The sequence below is a fragment of the Octopus bimaculoides genome, chromosome 1, assembly GCF_001194135.2.
Source record: "Octopus bimaculoides isolate UCB-OBI-ISO-001 chromosome 1, ASM119413v2, whole genome shotgun sequence".
Lineage (NCBI taxonomy): Eukaryota > Metazoa > Mollusca > Cephalopoda > Octopoda > Octopodidae > Octopus > Octopus bimaculoides.
The window spans coordinates 158640138-158664927 of record NC_068981.1 but is presented as its reverse complement, the minus strand read 5'-3'; the positions used below and the strand labels follow the sequence as shown (position 1 = coordinate 158664927).

General features: G+C 35.1%; 2 protein-coding genes across 4 annotated transcripts in view; one reads left to right on the top strand and one right to left on the bottom strand.

Annotated features, from left to right (window-relative positions):
- Nucleotides 1-1195: 1195 nt before the first annotated feature.
- LOC106881007 (pre-rRNA-processing protein TSR2 homolog) lies at nucleotides 1196-9682 on the bottom strand. 2 transcript variants are annotated; one of them, XM_014931194.2, is made up of 6 exons: nucleotides 9411-9682; nucleotides 6297-6387; nucleotides 4775-4866; nucleotides 3306-3443; nucleotides 1779-1878; nucleotides 1196-1621 (listed from the first exon to the last, which is right to left on the bottom strand). In XM_014931194.2, exons 1-6 carry the CDS (start codon nucleotides 9483-9485, stop codon nucleotides 1554-1556), a joined length of 564 nt encoding a protein of 187 aa, XP_014786680.1. In that variant the 5' UTR covers nucleotides 9486-9682; the 3' UTR covers nucleotides 1196-1553. The 2 variants fall into 2 exon arrangements, with proteins under 2 accessions (XP_014786680.1, XP_014786679.1); XM_014931193.2 differs by having other exon boundaries at nucleotides 1196-1624; nucleotides 9411-9674.
- A 106-nt stretch (nucleotides 9683-9788) lies between these two features.
- The window catches only part of LOC106881006 (RNA helicase Mov10l1), a 38970-nt gene continuing 23968 nt past the window's right edge, over nucleotides 9789-24790 (top strand). Inside the window, exons 1-6 of one of the 2 annotated variants that reach the window (XM_014931191.2) lie at nucleotides 9789-10247; nucleotides 15633-15994; nucleotides 19954-20398; nucleotides 21602-21934; nucleotides 22597-22809; nucleotides 24134-24248. In XM_014931191.2, the coding sequence (XP_014786677.1) occupies nucleotides 15643-15994; nucleotides 19954-20398; nucleotides 21602-21934; nucleotides 22597-22809; nucleotides 24134-24248 (1458 nt within the window). In that variant the 5' untranslated portion in view covers nucleotides 9789-10247; nucleotides 15633-15642. Of the gene's footprint in view, nucleotides 10248-15632; nucleotides 15995-16972; nucleotides 17030-19953; nucleotides 20399-21601; nucleotides 21935-22596; nucleotides 22810-24133; nucleotides 24249-24790 lie in introns of those variants that run through there. The other variant, XM_014931192.2, reaches the window with a different exon arrangement.

Here is a 24790-nt window from a genome sequence, read left to right as displayed (position 1 = left end):
CAAGTGGAAAGGGGTCTGTGAGAATTCAAAAGGGTAATATAAATCATGTTTAATAATACTGATTTCAAATTTTGGCACAGGGTCAGTGGTAAGTCAATGACATCAGCCCCAATGCTTAACTGGTACTTATTTTATTGACTTTGGTAGCATTTGAACTCAGAACATAGTCGGATGAAATGCTGCTAATAATTTTGCCAGCTCATCACCCTTTCATTTTTAATATTAAGATGGTTATAAATTTACCTAATGCCATGCCAAAGGAAGAATTATATGGATGCAAATCTTGTCATGTACAGTAGGGATGGCAAAAATTTTGCTAATGTTGTGGCAAGAGTAATATATATATATTAGTTTGGGCTACTGTACCACTAAGAAGAAAAGAACACACTACCAACTTTCTGATCCATAGAGATGCAATGCTTGGTTGAACAAAAAGACTGGTTTTAATTCATATTAAACCACTATGGTAAACTGAAAACAATCAGCTTTCAATGATATCATTGCACTTTTTTCCTCCACAAATTAATATTTGAGATTTTCCTACATCACCACCATTTACTTATTATGTGTCTTGGAGCAGATCCACTGCAGGAACAAACTGCTGAAAGATGAAACCAGTTGAACTTTATTCCAGTTTATATGATGGTTTGTCCATACAAGATAATTGGCTTAATTGCAAGTTAAAATATTCTTCAGTTATTCAATCTCTCTTGCTTACAGTCAACATGATGCTGGGTTAGGATAAAATCAGAGAATTAGTCTTATACTTGAACTATTAGTTGTTTGTAATTGGAATAGGCTTTTCTTGCAGAAGACATGCTGCAATTTCTGCTTGTACAAGCGACTGTAGATTACTAATACAAGAAAAAGTTACTTTAGGAAGTACCTCTGTTTATTCTCCTTAATATAACCCAGTGCAGCAGGGCTGAATTGCCGTTAGATTTCAGATTGCTGATCCTACTGCATAGCACCTTAATGAAATTGGGTAGACAAACTGTGAAAGCCAACTGTATCTATAATTCATCAGAAGGTCCAAAATCTTACAAGCTAATTCTATTAGTAGATGGCTTTGATAATCTAACAAGTGAATACTCATAGACAAAACCAATGCAGATACATTTTAAAAATGAAACACAGCCAGATTATGTTCATAAAAACAAACTACATAATTTAGTCAAGAAACAAAACTCAACAATTCTTGGTTCACCAGAACTCAGTAGTTATTATTACAAAGTTAAAGTATTTACAAAGTTCCAAATTAGCATATAGTCAATCAGATGGTTTAAATTTTGAATATGCACTGCATAAATTCTCAGCTTCATCTTCTGTTTTGGAGTTGTCTTTTATAATTCCATGCTTCAAATGTTTGATTAAATTGTAGAGCACTGTGTGCAGATTAAAAGGTCCAGCATTAATTATAAATATTTCAATGATCTTATAGTTGCAGATATCAAAATAATTTAAGATGATTATGATTTAAGACACTCAAGCTCATTTTGAATGTTTGAATTGAATCAAAGATATATAACATCATGTGAAGATGATAAATTCAGCTATGCCCTCTTCTGTCTATTCTTTCTCACCACATGCCAACCATCTTCTTCAGCATCCATGACTTGGTCTTCTGAAATAAATTAAGAACAATTTTAAGGAAATATTTTCAATCTATTTCAAGGAAAAAGTTAACTGCTTATATAGGGTGTATAGCAATTATGTAATAATTACCAAACTTAACAGGAATGATATGATATAGTAGGCAAATTCAAACGTTCATTTACCTGAGGGAGCAGTTGTATTTATTTCATCCATTGTAACATCAGTATCTTTAGCTGTAGAATTTGTGGAATTATTTCCATTTGGCAAACAGTTACTCTCAGTCTGTAAAACATGAAAAAAATCTGATAAATTCATGAACAAAAAAAAAAAAAAAAAAAAAAAAAAACTTGAAACTTTATTTTAAAACAACTATAATTAAGTACAATCCTGGTTTGGAGGTGCAAATGTTTTCAGGATTGTAGTTTTAGAGGATATAAATATCACAACATTGGTTTCAGGTAGAAAAACCCTATTTCTCATCTCGTATTCCCTTAGATTGATTCATTATATAAGAATCAATCTAATGGGAGAGAAAAGGAGAAATATTTATGCCTTATGAACAATCCAAAGCGCTTGCTTTACACTTTCAAATAATAATTTTCTCCACAAATTTGAGTCAGCACATGCAGCCATAAAACTCACGTCAGTCACATATGATATGCATATAGCCACAGACCTATCAAATCTATCTAAATGATTAACCCTTTAGTATTCAGATTATTCTGTCAAATGTAATGCTTTTTCATTCACATTGTTTTTAATTACTCATGCATTATTTTGTTGCTTCAAAATTTTGATGTGGTTGTATATATTTTGAAGGGTAAGTGTGAGAGGCTGGATCTGGTTGGTTTGAACATAAAACCGGTAACATATTTTGGCTGGATGTGGCTGGTTTAAATGCTAAAGGGTTAAGTCAATGAACCACAGCTGAAGCCATAGTCCAACATAGCATATCAAAAGCAAACCTGCTGGGTAGAATCTACACACCTAAGCTGAATGACTAAGTATTTTTACTCTGCAGTTCACATCTTCAGCAAAGCAGAGACAGCCATAGCAGATTGACTCCTTGGCTGCTTGTCAAGTATCCTAATAACTTAGTCATCAACACTTTAAATATAAATCATGGACAGCCTCTAAAGTAATGAAATAATAATCAACAGAAAATATTACTCATATTTGCTGAGTAAGCAACTTGAACTATTTGAGTTTAAAATGTGATGAATTTAATTCAGGAATTCGGAGCAACTGAATTTCAGTAGATGTTAAATGAAAATTGAACATGGACAATTAAGATAGTATGGAAGTATGAGAATGTATTAGAAAAGATTATTTAAAAGAAAAAAAACCCATAACATCAGCTGTATAGTGTATAGGTGATGTCCAAAGAGTAAATGCAGCAATTATATTTAAAGGTTGCAGTTTGTATAATGTGTAAGAAAATAAGGCTGCTTTACTAAAGCAAAAAAAGTTTGGTAATTAATGACATGGTTATAGTTAGCTTGGAGTTAGTTACTGCAGACCTATCAAATCTATTGAAGTGATATAGTCAATGAAGCACTACGGAAGCCTTTGTCTAGATATATACAAGTGATTAAAGAAAACCATTTTTTTTTAAAGGCAATTCTTACATTACATCTAGAAGTGTTGCTCTGATAGTATGAAAAAATATATAACTGAATTAAAATACAAAGGTAAAAAGAATTACAGACCCCAATTTCTTCTTCATCACTATCAGCACGCACAGATTTCTGAATATTTGCATTTGGTAACCTCTCAATCCGTTTGTTAACCTCTTCCACATTGTTGTTTTGACAGAGTTTGTAAATGGTACAAATCTCAGCTGCCATCTGGATATAGGGGTTCATAAAGAATGGAATGCAAGTCATTAGTTGATGGGGATACTAAGTAATGATGAAGGTCAGTAGGGAGAATATACAGTGGTTAAAGTATTAGATTGTAGAAGAAATTTATTGGCATGTTAATTCATACAATTTATGAAAATATGTTTCAAAGTAAATAGAATACATCTAGCAAAAAACCAAAAAATAGGGATGAAGGATGTGAACTACACAAGACCCAGAAGTTAAGGGGTTTCTTTAGTCCTACTGCAAACTCTCCCTCTAATGCTGGTGGCACAATAAAATGTGTCCAGTCCATCCTGTAAGGGAACTGGTGATATGAAGGGCATCCAGCAAACCTATAACACAAGCAATAATGGAGTATTGCTGTCACATTCATGATAGTGCTGCTGCTGTACACGCAGATAACCAGAAAAGGGCCACTCAACTGCATAAAGTTACTCATCCATGCCCCAACCCCTGGCCCACCAGTACACTGTTTTTGTCAGTTCCCCTGCAACTATAATGGTCTTTGCTCCTTGATGACTGCTGGGCTCATGCCACCCAACTTGGGCATTCTTCATTCCATCCCCACTCCCACATCTCTAGCTTTTTTGTTACCCAAGTTGTGTCCAACACCCACACCAATCACCACATCCTGTTCATCATGGAATAACAGCTCTCTGGAATTCTTTGCCTTCTCCTGTAGACATTGCTTTACAAAGTTTCAAGAGGAACATTAATGACAAGTTTCACTGGAAGGCTATAAGTGCAACCTCCTCTGCTAGGCAAGGCAAGTAAGGGGAAAAAAATGGTAGGCTTTTCTCTTGCCACATATGCCAGATGATGAAGTGGTGAGACATTGATTTGTTCAACATATGCCAGCATGAGAAAACAGACATATGATGATAGTGAAACCATTCAGTTGGAGACTAAACAATCACCTATTCATCATCAACACTGTTCAGTTAGCTCATAGCTTTAGATGTATATTTTAACAGCCATTCATCATCTCTTGTGACTTAAGAACAGGTAGGTGACTACATTGAACCATATTTTACGAGGATCTCTTTTGACAACTTCCAGTATGCTGCTTGTTTATTAGGTGATGTGTACTGGAGATTATCATAAATTTCACATTCAAGACACCAAGACACACCTTACTTGTTTGATAGATGTCCTTGTCAACTAAACCATTTTAGCATCTCATGGGACTGTAGTCAGTCATCTTGAGGCTTCCTTCATGGTTAGTACTAAGAAGGTTATCAAACTAAACATATTCTAACTATTTAAATGAAAAGATTTATGCAACCCATGATGAAAATTCCCTCCAAACATACCAAAGGAACGCTACCATCATCTGCTATTGTGTCAAATTCTTTGTTCATAACATCTGTGAGGAAATCTTCAACTTCATATGGGTCAAGATTATCTAGGATTAAAAGTAAAAATATATTAAGAAAACAAAGCTTATAAATAGAGATATATATGGTGGTGCAGATGTTTAGGCCTTCTGAGAAGGACTTTACACTAATTGCTTGTTGCTTAAAATCTCCATCTATAATTATGTAGTCATTAAAATAAGTACTCAAAACTCTAGTGATGAGGGACTATTACAATCCAGTTCATATTGAAGACAATTTTAACATACCATTCAAATGAAGATAGGTGGAAGAACAAACCATTAACCAAAATGTTTTGTGGTATTTGTTCTGAGTTCAACTTTTTCTTTCATTCTTCTAAAGGGTGATAAAGTAAAATAGCAATCAAGTAATGAAAATGACTAATACGAGGCCCCAGGCTGGAAGCAAGAAACTATAGTTGAGTATCCTAGATAAATCTTAGTAATACTTGTGCTTTAAGAACCTTAAAGTCACTGTAATCTTGTAAGTAGCAGCAATGAAGGTGTTCTCTTACTAGTGAGCCCAATACAGAGGAGTTGCAAATCTGAAGGGATAAGTTAAGTGTTTATTACAAAGTTTGAAGAGCGAGACAATAAGGATGACATGTGGGAGCAACAGATAGTACACAATATGTGTAATGTTAGTGGTTGCCAATCGCCATAATAGTCCATTTTTGGAAATAGTATATAATGTAGGTAGCAACTGCATTGTTCCAGGTATGTGAATTAGAGTTCAGGGTAATATTTTCAGGCCTTGAAGAAGTTCAAGCCTTTCAGATGTAATTTTGGCAATTTTATAACCATGAAAACAAAATAAGAAACAACACCTCTCTAACAGAAGCAATTGTCCAAGGATTTTGGTTATCATGGCTACTTGGTGCCAGGAAAAATATTGGTTTCAAATTTTGGCACAAGGCCAGCTATTTCAAGGAAAGGGATAAGTTGATTACAATGATCCAGTAATCAACTAGTACTTACTTTATAGACTCTGAAAGGATGAAAAGCAAAGTCAACTCAGAACATAAAGTTAGAAGAAATGCAGCTAAACATTTTGTCTGGTGCAGTAATGATTCTGCCAGTTTGCCATTTTAGGAAAAATAAATGTTGCCACCAAAACTTAACTGTTCACTCTTCCATGCTAGTAAGTATCACTAGTATCTGCGATACAACACCACATCATCTCTGTTTGTATCTTGCTTTACATGTGAAGCCAGTATTCTCAGGCCTTTCATACTTTACCTCTACTGCATGATTTTTACATGATTAACAATCTTTTTTTACCCAACATCTATCCACAAGTTCTGCATATATTTACTTGTCTTTGATGCTTAACCACTTTCATAACTCAGATTTCCTCACAAAACACTCCATACTTAACTCATTTGTATAATTCATGTTCCACCAATATAAAATAAGCAACAGACTATATAATGCTCGAAAGTGTTTGGTAAACAACTTACTGTTTTCCTTAAACCAGGTATCAATGGCATAAGACAACCATGCAGCTTTCTCTTTACTTTGACATCCTCCAAATCCATGCATTACAGCAAGCTGGAGAAGATACAAATCTTGTTAATTTCCACAAGTAAATTTTATGAGGTTTGGTAAAAGTAAGATTAGCTTGTAAAGAGAAATGAAAAGGGGATGAATGAAGTTGATGGATGTAAGAAAAAATACGGGAAATATAGGGGAGTATGACCACACATGAACTTAAGTCAAAGATTTGTTATAAATATATACACACAAACATATAATCAGAGGGAGAAAAAATATTAAGGGTTAGCAGAATCAGTATGTATAGGTATATGCAAGCTTGGAAGAGGTAATGAATTGAAGCTAGAGCAATAATTGTGAATATGAAGTGCACTGAATTGCCACTATCTCTCCTTATATTCACAAATCTATAAAAACCCAGATCATCCTTTTACCTTCACATGTGATGGATAAGTCCTAACACACTGTGCCAGTGACTGATATCTTTAATCATAGATCAGCTTGAACAGGGCTGACCAGGTCTAACAACTTCCATCTTCACTCTAAATTGCTTTTCTGGCCAGTTTTACTGCTTCCTGGCTTTATCTGCCTCATTAATAATTCTCACTTTAAACAAGAACTCCTATCCAACAACTTGAATACTTCCATCAATTTTCTTATGTCTCTTATCACATCATCCACCACTGTATTCTACAACCTATAGACACTTGCTCCTACCTCATTTATATTCTTGAGCACACACTAAAACTGCGATCCACTTCTCATAATTTCCTAAACTTCAATGGATTTGTAGTAAAGACTTAAACTTCAAAATTGAAGAAATCTACTCCTTTGCACAAGGTAACACTCATTTAGTGGATGATATTCTCTCTTGATGTTTGCCAAACCTCAACTTTTAGCAGTACTTCTAGCATACATACCTATTGATCAGATTCCCATTTCTGTCGCCTTCCAACAGACAACCCTTGTCTTCTCTCTTTTAAGAGTAGAAAAAAAAATCTACATGCTTTTTTTTCTTTTTTGCTAGAAGAATCATCACGTTCATAACCAGCTCCAAATCTCCGGCAACTTAAATTATGGATGCATTTACTGTAAATTTTGCACCTCTTCAAGTAAAAGTGGCATGACCAGTGGTCAGTAAAGCACACTGCATTCCTAGTAGACCGTCTTTGGAGGTGGCTATTTGTAAGGGTCCCTGCGTCACACTTTGTATCGATTGGAGGTAGAATTTCAGGGAAAAAGCACAAATTACAAGAATAGCAGGCAAATTTCTCAGGAATTGCATCCTACCATCTTAAATACGGTCACAAATGCCGTCAATATAAAGATCCTCACCTGTTAACGAAAGAAAAAAAAAACAGCCTGCTGGGTGTTAACAACTGTGTAGAAAATGAATATGAAAAAAAAATAAAATTGCGCAAACGAACCTGGGTGGGAGAGAGTACTTTCGGAAAATTCACAATATCCATTGAACAACAGTAGATTTTGAAAGACCGACTTTTTAATGGACACTTTACCAAAAACAGGTAGTGTATAATTTATTTACTTTATTTAAAAAAAATTATTTACTTTGTTTAGAAAAAACCCCTCAAACATGTTTTGCGCATGACGCACACTCGCGCTAGGTAGTCGTAGGATCGACTAGTCACGATGCGCGAGTACGCGCATTGGGACCACTCTTCTTGAATAGTACCACGGTTAGGGACGGAATTCCCTAACCCTAACACCCTAGTGAAAATCGTGCGGGTGTTAAATCTGAAAATTTACCAACAATTTTTTTTTTTCAGAATCGGAATCTCCATAGCCTAAAACGTGGGATTCCGTAAAAAAAAAACAAAAAAACAAATAAGCGGGGGAAAGGTTCAGATTATATATAGCCCGTCTCCGCCTTTTCCGAAAGTCCTCTCCCCACTACCCAGGTTCCTTTGCGCAAAATATCTTTTCATATTCGTTTTCTACACAGTTGGTAACACCCAGCAGGTTGTTTTTTTTTCGTTAACGAGTGAGGATATTTATATTGACCACACAGACGAGATATTTATGAACGGAGTGTCTTTGATCGGAATTGAGCTGGAGCTAAACATGGGGGAACTATTCAGTGACTACTTCGAACATATTTCCTTGATGTAACAAGCGGAATGTCTCCTAAACCTATGGCCAGTTAATTTCTCTGGCCACCCATCAGTCCATTCTTTTGTGTTGCCGAATATCAAAGTTTCTGTATGTGCTATCACGCACGCGTGGAGGTGCAATGGCCCAGTGGTTAGGGCAGCGGACTCGCGGTTTCGATTCCCAGACCGGGCGTTGTGAGTGTTTATTGAGCGAAAACACCTAAAGTTCCACGAGGCTCAGGCAGGAGATGGCGGCGAATCCTGCTGTACTCTTTCACCACAACTTTCTCTGACTCTTTCTTCCTATTTCTGTTGTACCTGTATTTATTTCAAAGGGCTAGCCTTGTCACACTGAATCTCCCCGAGAACTACGTTAAGGGTACACGTACGAGCAGGCTGTTCCATCGATCGGATCAATTGGAACCCTCGTCGTGGTAACCTACGGAGTGCCAACCACCATCACGCACGCAGAAACTAAGGAATGAATCTTGACAAGTCTGAGACTCAAAACGATTGAATGCCGGTTTCCATTTTGTCACATTAATGCATCTGTATTCATCAGAAAACCTTTCTTTACAATTCCAAATCATTGATATTTCTCGTCTTTTTATATAGGATCCATACTGAGCCAGCATGTTCTATAACAGGTCTACGAATGACGAAGACAAGATCTTAGTTTCTGCGAGTAGTTTTCAGAAGGACCTCATATATAAACATTTATTGCTTTATGTTTTATTATCACGACTGATATGTTTTAGCTAGAGCTTAGGCTATGAATGAGGACGACAACTAAAGGGTTTGGGGTTATCATCACACCTGAAGTTTTGACTAATTGATATAGGTAGCGATGTTTCAGATGAGCAATTGTCGTTTGTACACAACTAAAAGTATCGTTCCTGTATCTGTGGCAGTGGCGAGGAATCAAATAATTCTAAAATATAAATTAAGGAAGAAATAAGAAACATTTACCTGCAATACTGTCCAACTATTCAGAAGTTTATCAACTGCTGTCTGGAATAGCTCTGTAGTAACAGATCCTGACATACTGGAGCCTATACACGTGGGTGAAGTCGAGAAATATTTGATTCTATTTAATAATAAAAAGCACTAGATGCCTCCATTGATATGAAAATTCTGGATGTTTCACGGTTAGAATTTAGAGGAAAGGAATAAGACACAGACTAAAAAAAAACAGGAATATATATTTAACAAAGTGAGAGTGAGAAACTAAAAGACAGGGAAAAAGTGTGAAAGTAAACGAGACCGAAAGAGTAAAAGAGAGACAGAGTGAGGGAGAGAGAGAGAGAGAGTAAAAGAGAGTGTGAGGGGGAAATTACAGAGATGGAACTAAGGGGAGGTAATTGAAAGTTGACTAAAGCAGCAGTATATAGAAAGTAAGAGAAGAAAAGTTCATATTCAAGACGGAAAGAAAAAAAAATAAAAGCAGAATTAATACTTTATAAAGACAGAATAAGGGAAAGAAAAAGAGAAATTGAAAGGAAAATAAATATGAGAAACACAATTTTAATATGACACCGGTTGATAACATATAAAAAAAGGTGGATGATAAATTAGAGAGAGATGATGTAAGAAAGAAGTTGGGGGTGTTATAATGAAATAAACAGAAAGAGAAGATAAGTAAGAAAGTATTTATTAAATAAGGAGAAGAAAAAAGTTCAAGGGAGGAAATTCTGACATTAAACGGAAGTATAAACTGAAGGGAAATAAATACAAATAGCAGCGAAATGATGTAAACCGAAAGTTTAACCTCGACTAATATATACATCTTCATGCTGAGAATTATATGTAAGTTTACCCACAGCAAGTCTTCCCTTCATATTATATGTGTTTAAAATGTAAATTTATTGAAATTAACGTTGTTAAACTAGGAAAATGAAAACATGCTATCTTTCTTATATCTGTAGTGTGTATTTTTTTTAATTACCGCGTAGAATGGATTTAATTTTCTGACGTTTTACATGCGTGTGTGTATCTATCTATAACTTGTTTTTTTTTGGTTATTTACAGTGAAGTATGTGTATTTTGTTTGAGATGAAATAGTGTGGCCCTCTTTTTTCCATTTGTAGGAAGTCATGAAAAAATTGGAAATATTTTCTGCTTTTTGAAATTGTTATAGATATAAAATTACCATTTTTCTTTTAATATCAATAATTCCATTTGGCGCTAGTTTATATGGTTTAGATGATAAGCGACAGCCCCAACCACGGCAGTCGTCTACATGCAGCAGACGAAGCCGCAGCGGTCGACCATGACCACCCGAATACCTGTAAAATGCGCTCATCTACCCGTATCCACATGCAAAACCAGAAACATGTTACGGAAATAAAAGCACTCACACCCAGACCCCTCTCATATAAAGGAATTTGGATGCACATTGTTGTTTGTATATGCTTCTGAGCTCACATCTCACGGCATATGAACTTTAGTATGTATTTGGTGAAGGACGCACTTTAAGAAAGGTGATAGGTTGCTGGCTAATTTATTTTCTATTTTCTCTGATTAATTTGACGTTTTTACATGTCAGCTTACTCTTACCCTCTCATTATTTTTCAAACTGACAATATCTATTGATAAATGATACACAACGAGAGAACAAGTAATAGTTATGATGTTTGTCTTCTCAATGGCATTAATGACGTGAGTGAAAGACTACGACCGGCGAGCAAAAATGATTCCTAAACTATCATACATTCCACACCTGTATATTTATATTGGTGTATAGGATACATATTGGAACAAAATGTTATTGGTAATTTAGCGACTGACATAGACTCATCGGACAGATTATCTCCTGTTGATACCGCATATATATTTACTTATTTTCTTGTCAGCTTGTAAGAGTTGTAATGTTGGTTCGATTTCCTTCGGCCTTACGTTTAAGATATAACAATAGTGATATAAAAATAGGCTGTTGCGAACCCTCTTTTTCTACCACCCACCAAATATTGTGTTTCAGACTTCATTGTCAAATTAAGAAGGTAGGGTATGATTTAGGGGGATTTGGCTGCTGTTTCTACTATGTTGAGCTATTTCGTAGATGCCCTTTCGTTGGTTCATAATATTTCTCGTTTCTTCATTTACCAGTTTTTCGCGTTTTACTTTCACTTTTTAGATAAGATAACAAAATATGTGAATGAATGTTGTATAGATTCATAGTAGAGGTGATCCAAAGTAGGTTTGAAAACGTTGAGTTTTATATGGGGTAGGTCGTGATCAGATATAATCGTTAAAATGATAGGGACAATTCCTGTGTACGTAACCTGCTCCCATGAAAAAAGAAATCGTAATTATGTATCTAAAGAATGCATAACAATAGCATACTTCCTCAGTCCATGTTTAAAATCCAGAGCAGCTTTGAAGACCGCAATGTGTGATTTAATGAAGATTTTTACGGTTATTTCTAGCAGCTTGAATGACTATATATAGGCTTATAAAGCTTATGGAATTTAACATTTTTGTCACCTTCATGATTATATTTATTTATTTTAAAATGAGATGCCAGTATTGTCTAAATCTTTGAGTATATCAGTTATTTTACTGCACTTATCTATACTCAGAGTTAAAGTTGATCTCTGTAAGATGATTATCACCTATTTTTTTTTATGTAAGTGTAAAGTTGTAGGTGGTTGATAATCTGGGCTAATCTTGTGAATTAATCTCATAGTATGTGATATGCCACACATAGCCTTTTCACTTGTTTTGGTTCAAGCAGACTCCTCTCTGATTTAATCTGTGTCTACCTCTTTGTTAAAGAGTGTAACTTTTAGTTGATTGGGAGGAAAATTGAAATGTAAGGAGGCATGTAAACGACTGCCTCTCTTACCCGTTATGTCTAAAAGGTGTACTAAACAGTATACTTGTCCAGTAGCCATTAGTTCCGTTAGTAAATAAACCTTACCCTATCTAAGTCATGGAGTTAACCTGTCCACTGACTGCTGCTAGATGTTCTCTCCTACCTACATAATGTTCGATCTTTTACCTTCATTGTCATAAGCTGTCACTGAGAGACAATAAATGTAATCCCTCTGAGATTGTAGTAATTTTGAATGAGAACATCCAACCATGTCAAATAAAAAGGAACTAAGGAATGGTAAATTTGAATTCCATCAGTAACAGGGCACTTAGGAGTGCTGTAATTCTGAATAAGAACTGTGACTAGGTAAAGGAAACTCTTTAGACCTACCAACCTGTCTTGACCAACTTCTTCCACCCATGCACACATTGTTGCCTGTATATCTATCATTAATGTATGTAAATAGTAATTAAAAGGATTCCAGCCTTAAACTTAATATCTTTTTATATGAATATCAAGGAATTATATTGTCCATTGTATTCTTCTTTAAAATGATGGGTATGATTTGATAAAAATTTGGTTGCAATTTATAGCAAGTCTAGTGGCTGCATAGAGGTTTCAGATCGAAGAAAGGCGTTTGAGCCATGACTGTCTGTTTTTTTCCTTCTTATTTCTTTAGGCATAGTGCTCATACAACTATTTTATCCAGTGTACCCTTCCTTTTTTAAAAATAGTACTTCTAGTAGGTTGAGTGACCACAAAAGAGGCTCCCTTGTTGTCTTGGGAGCCTTCCTGTCATTATCATCGATGATGGGTATGATAGTAGTGATAGTGAATAGACATTATTGACTAATTGTCAATTATTAATACAGAATGAATGTTATGATGACTGATAATCTATCTTTTGAGAGAGACCCTTATAGTTTTGGTCCTTATTTCCTCTCCATGATGCTTATATATATATATAAAAAGGCTTCCTACTCGTTTATTAACCCTTTTCATAACAACCTGCTTAAGACTGACACTGGTTTTCTGACACACTTTGTTTTGAAGTGATTTAAATCAAAATTCCCATCAACATTTCACTTTAATTTATACTCCAAATACCAGCTTAATCATGATTGCTTATTTTATTGTTTCATTATTTCCAACATTGAAACTAAGGCAGTGTATTTCAACAGAAATATGGTAACAAAAGGGTTAATCTTTGACTGCAAATATTCTCTCATCCTATGTGTCTATTATCATATATAACCACTCTACACTTCATATCTTCTGTCCCTGCCCATGTTACTCCAGCTACCATTCTTAACTCTTCCAAGTAAATTCTGTCATATTAACATTTTCCATTTGACTACTGCCAGCACCACAGCTTCTTGAAATACTTGTGCTGTCATAAAGCATCTAGACACATCAACAGCACTCCAGAGTGATATTTGAGTTAAAACTCTCTCTAACCTGGTTTACACAAATATAAAATGCACAGATACTAAAATATCAGGTCATCCCATTAGTTCTGTCTGAATTTTGAATAGAGAAAACAAGTGATCAAATGTTATATTTAATTGAAATTTAATCATCAATGTACTTTCTCTGATTATCTATATGACTTCCTTCCATCTATTTACAAGCTTTTTAATCCCATCAATGTAAAACTCTTTTGGTTTCAAAGCGAAGAACTCTGAAATGTCAGTTTCGATCTCCTCCTGGCTTGCAAAAGTTATGTCCTCCAAATGATTCTGTAAACTACGAAACATATGGTAGTCTGAAGGAGCAAGGTCGGGAGAATAAGGTGGATGAGGAATTTTTTCCCAACCAAGCTCTTCGATCTTCTGTGATGTGATCTTTGCAGTGTGGGGTCATGCATTGTCCTGATGAAACATCACTCCTTTTCGATTCACTAGAGCGGGTCCTTTTTTCTTCAAAACTTGGTTCAAACACTCTAATTGCTGACAGTTGACTTGAGCATTGATTGTTGCATTAGGTGGTAACGATTCAAAGTGAATTGCTCCTTTGCAATCCCACCAGATAGAGAGAAGAACCTTTTTCCCATGGAGTTCCCTTCTCGGTTGTGGTTGAGCTTTTTCCCTTTTACTAAGCCACTGTTTACAATGTTTAACATTTCGATAGAAGATCCGTTTTTCATCACCAGTCACAAGTCTATCAAAAATGGGTGAAATGAGTTCACGAGAATGGAGAGAAAGCAGATGTCAACTTGGGATTTGCCGTTGCTTTTGGATAATTCATGAGACACCCATTTTCCAAGTTTAGGAACCTTTCCAAATTATTGAAGATGACGATGAACAGTTGTATGGTTTGAACTAAGCTTTATTGTCAATTCTTCAACTGATAATGCAGGATTTTCTTCAAGTAATGCCTCAAAGAGCTTATCATCAAACTCAGCTGAATGTCCTGTTCGGTCTTCATCTTCAAGGCTGAAATCTCCACTTCTGAATTTTACAAACTGTCTTCTGCAAGTTCTTTCATTCAAGCATTCTTTGCCATAAACTGAGTGTATGTTTTGAGTCGCTTTGGCTGCAGAGTTTCCTTTTTTGTACTCATAAAGCATTATGTGCCTTAAATGCTCTTTGGATACTTCTATGTTAGAAAGGGTTTTAATCACAGAAATTTTAATTCCACTTTTCTATAAAATAATATTTAATTAGTTTAAATGTACACAAATGCATAAAAATAATTTTTAATTCCATTAGACATTCTAAAATACTATTAAATTTCATTCACTATAAAAAAAGGTAAAATCGGACAGAACTTACGGGATGACCTGATAACTGCAATATCAAGAATTATACATGGACTGGATTCTGTGCAGTCACCAACTACTTTTAAGATGTCAAAACTTAAATGTTACTACTCATCAATGGCTTTTCATTTGTACAAAAACAGACTGGTTGGTAAAACTTGTGTAATAATCCCTGACAACTGCTTTGTATCCTATCTGACCAAACACTGTATTTATGACATGGTCTTAAACCTGACTATAAATTGATATTACTTCTAAATATAGGTTTGCCTTAGCAGAATTAACCAATTTTACCTAAAATCTTTCAGTTACTTTTCATCTTATTACTCTCAGCCAATAATCCTAGTTCTTTCAAGCTATATTTTTTAGTTACCATCATGAACCAGCTAATAGTACTTTTCCACCCACCTATTTCTTTCATATCATCTATTCATATTTCCAAACCATTGTAATTACTCCTCTCTTGTACAGTACTTTTTTTTTTTACTATAAAGCAAAACCATGACTAAATTCATTAAAATTTTTCATTTCTATTTTCTTATTATTTCCAAAGGTTCTTTTGGAAGTTCTGTATTATTAACTTTGGTGATGAATATCTTTTGATGTCTGTTTTCAGAGTCTACAGAATGTTTAATGCCTTAACAAAGTTTGCTAATTTCCTGTGGAAAGAGGATGTTCCTCGACGCCAGTCCTTCAGCAGTTCTGTTGATGGTGTAGTAGTACGCTCCCATAGCTGGGAGAGGACCAAATCTTGTGAGGAGAACTCTCGTACCTTTACAGGCTATATCACTAACCTATTTGGAAATCATGGCTTGATTGATGGTGATGTGTATTTCTCATACAATGTTGTTGTTGGAAGTCAACGGCCACAGGTGGGTAATGAAGTATCTGTTATAGCCAGTCGCCAACATCGTGAAGGTGGGTGGTATGCTGACCAAGTGAGTATATTGAAACAGTGGACTGAAGAAAATGATTCAGGTAAACTTTGGGTTTAAATAATGTGGATATTTGCATGTAAAATAGGTGTGTGTATAATGTATGTTTGGGTACAATTCCAACTTTTGAAAGTGGTAGAAAGATGCATAGAGTACCTAGGAATCTAATTTTGGAGTTAATATGTATAAATATTTGAGGTCTATAAGAGCTCTTAAAGGTTCTTCAATTTAGTTCTGTCTTTAAATTACATCAGTGATATCATGTTCTAGGTACGTTAGTAATCTATCAACTTCGAGAATATCTGATAGCAAGAAGGTTTGAAAATTAATGTGCTATAGTCTTATGACCAGCCCCATGATGAAATAAGCTGTAGTAAATCTGAATTTATAACCATGAGAAGGTAGCCCAGTACTGTGTCTTCTCACAGTATTGGAGTTGGTTTCGAAAGTATGCAGTTTGAGTTTGTACTCAGTTGTGGTACAACTGATGCAAAATTTTTTGAAAACAACTGTAATAAATATACCATGTTTTCTTGGGTTAAGTTGAATTTTAATGGTTTATGGTCCCTGTTCCATCATCTGCTCTACATTAACACACTTGCCAGAACACTTAGTGCTATGTTGTGAGTTTGACACATCATATGCAAGTGTTCACAGCTCAACTCTGTCAGGAGTAGCAGAGAAAGTAGCTGCTCACTATCAGAGATTGATAGTTGACATCTGAAGATTACTTCTATCTAAGCCCAGATATGGACATCTTCAATTACTCCTTAATTGCCTAACTGAATATGGCATAGTCATCAGTCATAATGTGTTTGTTTGATGATACACCTTTGATGTTCCATGGCCAATTGATGACAAAGTAAGAATCTATCCTCTGGGGAAGAAAGTGAAGGCCATTCAAGAATTGCTTGTGCCTTCATCACTGTAAGTTAAGAGAATTTCTTGGCTTCAACAACTTCTATTACTCTTTCATCTGTAATTGCACTGATGCTATCCAATTGCTCATTGACATACCCAGGAACAGAAAGAAGATTCAGTCTATCACCTTTATGAGAGTGAGCTAGAAAGATGAAAGGTAAGTTGACTGAAATTACCATTCTTGTTCATCCTAGAATATATGCACCACTATGCATCAGGTGTCTGTGGTAGATGGTGTTTGACAGCTTTCTTTCTCAAAACGTTTGCAACCACTAGAAACACAGTACAACACTTTTGGACTGGAGTTATATGCAGCGTGTCTCTGTGTGAAGTAAAACACTTTTAACACTTACTAGAAGGTCATATCTTCATTATTTACTCAATCTGTAAACTTTAATGCAAACCTTAACATCTGAAACTGATTGTCATTCAGTGAGAATGACCTGTCATTTGGACTAGATTTCTCACTATACAACTAACACTAAGCATATCAAGCGACTCAACTGTATGGAAGCAGATACACATCATGCACACATGTAATAGATGCACTTTATATTTCTGTTTCTTTCATCAGTTTTATACAAGAAAATCACAATAAACTCTCCATGCTATAGAATTCATTACCTTCTTTGTTAGTCTAGCAAGTTCTACTTCTTCACATGAATATATTTGGTGAGATATCTCCACTGGTCACAAACATCTTTTAGTTCCAAAATTAGCATCAATATGAAATCTTTAATCCACTGCACTGTTTGTCACACCCAGACAGCAGATCTACACAAGTTCATATTGGCATGTTCCTTTTGGATTGTTATCAACAAAGATACTCAAAGAATAGACCAGGAGCTGCATGGCATGTCAGGAAGCAAAAGTACATCACTATTAGGCACCCTTGATGTTACGTACAATCACATTCACATTGGTTTTCTGGGACCACTTCCTCCTTCCCTTGGACATAGTTCTATGCTTACCTATGTTGTCATCTATGTCAGGTGGCTTGAGGCTATTCCACTACTTGATATCACAGCTGAAGTAATTGCTAAGACTTTTGTATATTTACATTTCTAGATACAGCATACCATTTACCATTACAACAGTTAGAGCATGACAATTTGATTCCAATTTATTTATTGAATTGATACAGCTGTTGAGTTACAGTAGCACCTGTAACACCTTTTACCATCCAACAAATTAACAATGAGGTGGAATGCTTTTATTATTAGCTCAAGTTAGCATTAAAGTTGCTGGCAGATCAAAGTATCTTCTTGTACTAAACAAGAATATGTTCTTCGATGAAGGATGAACTTGGATGTACACCAGCCAGATTTCTGTATGTTACCAAAATGGATGGTCACAGCTAGTTCTTCCTATTTCAGAACCAGATCTATTCAACTATATTCATCAACTATATGAACAGAAGTCCAGTATATTACTGTTTGTCACTTGATCACAGCAGATTTCAATACTCATTCCTTAATATCTCTCCAATTGGTCATTGAGATGTAAGTTTTGTAGCCTCTTCAGACTCTGTATAAAGGAGCTTTCAAGATTATACAGGATTTTTAAGTATTTTACCTTTGGCGTGCCTGATAAACAAGAGACTTGTTAATGTTGACTGTCTGAAGCAATTTTGTTTAGCGAGATACAGAACTACAGCTGGACATCAATATACAATTACTTCAACCAACTATGTTTGCATCAGTATGTCATCCTGCTGTAAGTACTCAGTGACTTCATCTTCCCCATCAGTGGCAAAGAAGAAAAAATTTGGAAGTATGTTCATTGGCCAGCTCCATTTGTGCAGATACTTTATTGTGGCTGGAAAATATCTTTATATGTAGATACATTTACTTTTCACTATTTGGGTCTTGATTATTGATTGTTGTTCGCCTTTAATTACTAGTAATCTAGGTGAGGGTTAAAGTAACAATTATCTCCTGTTAAGATTATCTTTTAGGTTTCAGGGTTAGCATTCCATCACTTGCATGACCACATATTTCATATGGTTACAAACTTGATTGTAATTAGTGATGAAATTTGTTTTGCTAAATCAATTAACTATAGAACTTTAACAGGGTTTATTTCTCAATGACCAAACAATGTATGGATGGATGACTTCTTAGAGTGGGTCAGACTAAAAGATAGATAGATAGAGTGAGAGAGAGAGAGAGAGCTAAAAGTATCAGAACTGACAGTGGATTCCTTGAAAATTTAGGAGGGTTTCAACCAAGGCTCTGTCTATTATTATCTTCAATTTGTTTGTTGTGACAATTGCACTGAAGTCCAGGACTAGATGTTCATGTGAACTTTTGCATGTTGAAAACATGGTTCTCATTGTGAAAATTTTAAGAACTACAAAACTTTTGTTTGTTGATAGTGTACTTTAATAAATACTTGAAGTTACAAATATGATCAACAGTAAGGTATTATTTGCAAGAAGAACCTCCAGATGCCTTATAGCAACATATAAGCAGAAACTAAAATACTGTGTTGCTTGTGTGTACTCATTGTTTGGCACTAAATACAATAATGTAATCTCTCAGCTTTAGTTTAAAGCAAATCATTTAGAAATTGAATAATTTTGAGTAATGACAGATTTATAAGAACAAAAATTTTAGCTGGGGCAGATGCACTAAAATAGTCATCAATATGAACAATCTTAATGCAAAAACAATGGACTGCACAAGTGGTTTACTAATTTTTTAATTAGTTAATTTGTGCTACCTAGGATACATGCATAATACTGATGGAGTGGTTGACATTATAGTGGCTTAACATAGGATAAAGTTGAAATAATTGTTGTCTGTATTGGTAAGATATAGTTTGTTTATTTTTTTATGTTTATAAAATTATTTGAGAATTATGTAAAGTGTAAGCTGTTGTAGGGATTGAGTGCAGTTGAGAAAGTATTAGTTGAAATATTAGCTCAACCATTTGAGAGATGTTGAATGAAGAAACGTTGTGCGTCTGTGATGAAAGGTACCTGCTGAAGAACTATATCAAGAAAAATTTGAGAATACTGACTCCATAAAACTAATAATTATATCTTACTTTCCTAAATATAATTTTTTTCTTTTCTAGATCATTCTGATGATAGTAATGAATCTGAATCTGTTTCTAACGGACTCTTGAAAGAGTTAGCACCTGGCGTGGGCACAATTACACAGTGCCATCTTGGTGAAGGATTAATTAATGAGGATATACCCTTTAAAATAGAAAACTGTATCAAGGGTTACATACCTGAAGTGGGCGATTGGGTAACTGTTGATCTGCGTGAAAACAATGGTGAGGTGGTTGCATTTGATGTGCAGCCACTTCGACAACAGCAATTCACTAGTGAAGTGAGTGTTGTCCTTCGGGATCATGGTTACATCAAGAAAGATATCTTCTTTTATGTCAAAGCTTGTGCTGATGGATATAAGCCACAGTGTAAAGATCAAGTCTGCTGTACAGCCATTGAAAGTAAACAAGGAAAATGTAATTGGAGAGCCATTTCAGTGTCTCGTCTGCCACGGTCTCCACACAAGTAAGTTGCAGTTTTCCTCTCTGAAAAAGCTATCTAATTTAATTTTTTATGCATGCTTACTGCTATATGTAAATGGGTAAGTTAGTGCAGGTATAAAAGCTGCCCAATTTTGTACCACCATTTTGTTTGTAAATAGCTTTAGAATATTCTGTTGTCAGCACTACACAAACCAACTTCTGACATGATTACTTCTGCACTGTATGGTACTTCATATCTGTTAGCTGGATTGAGACCTTTTAGTTTTACACTAACTGTCCCTGGTAGCAAATTTGCTTTAGCTCTGACTCACCAAGGTATCCAGCCAACAAGAAACCAAAATCATCCATTTAAGCATGTTTCTTTACATTCCACAAACAACCAAATCCAATAACTACAAGTGCCTTAAAAGTTCACTTATACCTGTACTACAGTAGTTCAAGTCGAGTATACAACACTGCCTACAACACCTTGAAAAACTTAGTCACCTTCACCAACATATTGACTTATACTGTTGCCACAGTTGCCATCTGAGAAGTAAAAGGTGTTTGTGAGTTCCATCTTTGAGGAAGCTATCTACTCAACACTTCTCAACCATAATACTCTGCCATCAATACTCAGCAGTGAAAGCTTTCACATTTGTTGTATGCCCTTGACAAAACACTGAAACTTTACCTTCTTCATTCTACCAGTCCCACTACCATGTATACATACATATGAACTGGGAAAAACCTTTTTGTTACTCCAAACCAACATGACTACTGTCTCTGATAATATCCTTTTATAACCCTCAGACAGTGCACTTCGTCTGTAAACTCTTCATACACAAATATATACACATTCTGTCTCTATTCCACAAGAATCTATCCTGTTCTTTGGAAAGCTGATACCACAGTGTACCACTTCCTAGAAGGGAAACCTCTCAAATGCAACACTTTTTGAATTATAATTACTATAAATATTTTTTATTAACTCTGTGAATCCATTAATAGTAATAATGATGATGATGATGGGGGGGGGGGGGTGAGTCAAATAGATATCTAATATTTTAACTTGTGTATAAACAGTTTCTCTGTTATCTTACGAAAGCTAACTGGATGGAATTAGCCTGTTGTTTGAATGGTTTTAAAATATCCTAGCTTAAAAGACCTGTTGGATGATTCTGGTTTATTAAATGTTATTATATTGAACTGTTTTTCATTGTTTATTAATCATTTCTGTCTGCAGCCAAATTGAGACTGCCCCACACAGCAACTACCTGGGTGATCTACTAAAAGACAAAGAAGGGATTATCATTAGTGGAATTTCTGATTTTGGCAAGATGTCTAAAGAGGAGAGCAAGGTTATAACTTTGTGGATTCGGAACAATGGAAACCATCCACAGACTCTGCTTGAAATTCAGCTACCTACTGAGGAAATTCAGTACCATGTGGACCGTTTGAAGGTGGTGAAAGAAATGATGGCCAGCTCTAAATCAGCTTCAAGTTCCAGAGAAGTGAAAGGCCAGCTGGTTCTTCAGCCTAAAATGGCAGCTTATGTGAATATATCCTGCACCACCAAGTAAGATATTTCTGCTGTTTATTTTTGTTGGTGTGTAGTCTAGTTATCTCTGGTCAAACAGATATTAGCTATCTGTGATATGAAATATTAGTGAGGCAAATAAACCCCCTCTAATTTATTTGTTTAATTGTACCAGTCCTTATTTCAAAATGTAATTTTGCTGAAAGTCAAATGGAAATTTAATTTCAAATCCTTTCTTACCTTGCTATGAGTAGAGTTGAGATAGAGGCCATATGCCAGTTATCTTAGGATGAGGATTTGGCTAAGCAATAATAATGGACCATCTATGCTTGGTAAAAATAAAGAGAGAGAGAGAAAAATTCAATAAGTTGATGATTAGGCGGATAAAAGTAGTCAAAATAAAATTAAACTCAAGTAATTTAATAAAATCATTTGAGAAACATATTGATAAACTGGGCAGGTGTGCAGTATTGTATCTATGTCAATAATAGGAAGCAAACCTCAAACCTCTGATGATAATGATGATAAATTGCATTTCTCTTGTTTTTTAAATTGTTTAGGAGGATTAATTTAACTTTCCATGTATACTTTCCATGTATACATCTTGATTTCCATTGAAATCAAGATGTATACTTCTTGATTTCAATGGGATTTTTTTATTTGACATTTATTATAGTATTTTATTGTATTTTCTCTTTCAGATATATTGGAAGCCATAAGGTCTTACTAGTTTTCAAGTTCGACAAGTTTAGAATTGGGCGACATCTTACAGTGACTGTAATTGATCCATACCAAAATTACATGCCCCAACAGTCACAACCTATACAGGGATCACAGCAAAGTAAAACTCCTTTCACTCGGTACAGAGAGTCGATGGATGAAGGCTGGGTTGTTCCTGGGGAAAAAATAACAAGGTATTAAACTTGGCTTTCTTGCTTTTTGCTTTGAGATAAGATGTTTATCATAATCCTCTTTTTAACATCCATTTTTGATGCAAATTTGAAAAATCTGACAGGATCTGACCAGTCTGAGGGATGGTGTTTTGGTAAATTCAGAGAATAGTTACTAATTAATAATGGTATGATCTTATTTAGGGGTTAAAGTGATGGTCTCAAGTGATCAAAACTAGTGACAAATTTTTTTTTCTTTGAACAAAACACCTTATTCTGATTGCCTTGGTGGCAATTGTGGGGATAATTATGGCTAGGAAGAACCATTTGCTTCATGCCTAAATGAACACAGATACATAAAAATATTTTAGTTTTTGTATCATATAAACAGTTGAATGTTGACTTATGATTACCAGGAAATTAACAAAATAGGACTTTCATACAGCATCGTTAAATTTAACCAGTCCCAATTAGATTAAAACAAATGATTACAGCAATTTACTAAATGAATTTGTTTGTTTTTGTAACTCCTGATTTGACACCAATCAATGTTTATATGTGAGAGTGGACGTAAGATTGGTGAGTTGGTCAGTATATTGAATCATCAACCAAGAATTTAATGATCCACAGAGGCAAGGTGGTTGAGTTCCTTTTGAACATTGGGCCTCATGGAGGCAAAGTGGTCGAGTTCCTTTCGAGCATTGGGCCTCATGGAGGCAGTGGCCAAGATCTTTGGCATTATGTCATGCTTGAGAAGACCCATCAAGTCAAGCAAAATCACAGTCCTGACAGATACCGGTGTCACACAAATGGTACCTGTGCTGGTGGTACATAAAAGCACTCATTACACTCTCAGAGTGGTTGGCATTAGGAAAGGCAGCCAACCATAGAAAACCATGCCAAATCAGACTGGATCCTGGTGCAACCTTCCAGTGTATCAGCCCAGTCAAGCTATCCATCCCATGCCAGCATGGACAACAGACGTTAAATGATGATGATGAGGATTCTGTCACAGACATTACTTTGAGACGATGGTTCTCAAATTGACCAGTCCATCATGCTGTAATAAGTACCATACAGAAGAGCAAATCTTCAATGTAAAGTCTTTTATTAATGGCATTGCAGTGCTTAATTCCTCTTGTGAGTTCAGCTTGGAGATGGATAGCCTTTCTCAAGTTCAGTTGCTCTAGAGATGAATTTTATTGGGTTATGTTTCATACCATTTTATTTTAAAAATCAGTGCTGACTATATTAGTTATATACAAAAAGAATCCATGAAACTGATGTTGATTATGTAAACTCGGTAAATTTTTTTCTTAAAAACTTTAAAGTCCTTCTTTACTTCAAGGTTTCCAAAGCTGCAATTGCCAAAAAAACTTGGCCAATATCGTGTTCCACAAGAAATACGAAATGCTGTTATTAATTCTGATGAGCTAAGAGAAGTTTTTCCCTTCCTAGAAGAAGTAAGTATTTAGTTTGTTTGTTTCACTGAATTATTTTTGTTCAAACATAGATTATAATTTTACTGAAGCGTCTTAAGGCATGTCAAACATACTAGCCATTGGCCAATTGATATTGGTGATCTGTTGCAGTCTCTAACTTTAACTAGCATTCAGTCTGGTCTGAGTTCACATTAATTCCACTTAACAAAATTTGAATATTTTTGAAGTTAGTGAATTTTGCTTTTTATTGCAGTTGTAGTCTGTTTTGCCTTTTGGCAAGACTTCTAGATTATCAGATTGACAACATTCAACATGAAGAACTATAAAAATAAAACTCCTAAGAAATATATTAAGTGTCATAAGTAAAAATTTGAAGGTACTGCAGATTAAATTATGATTGGATGTGTACTGCATATTGAAATGTATGACTTGGAGTGAGTACTGCGCATTGGAGTATTTGGTTTATGTAGAACTGCTTATTAAAGTTTTGTGTTAGAGACTAAGAGAATATTTCAGATTAAAATTATCTGAATTCAATGAGTCTGTATCCATCCATCCATCCA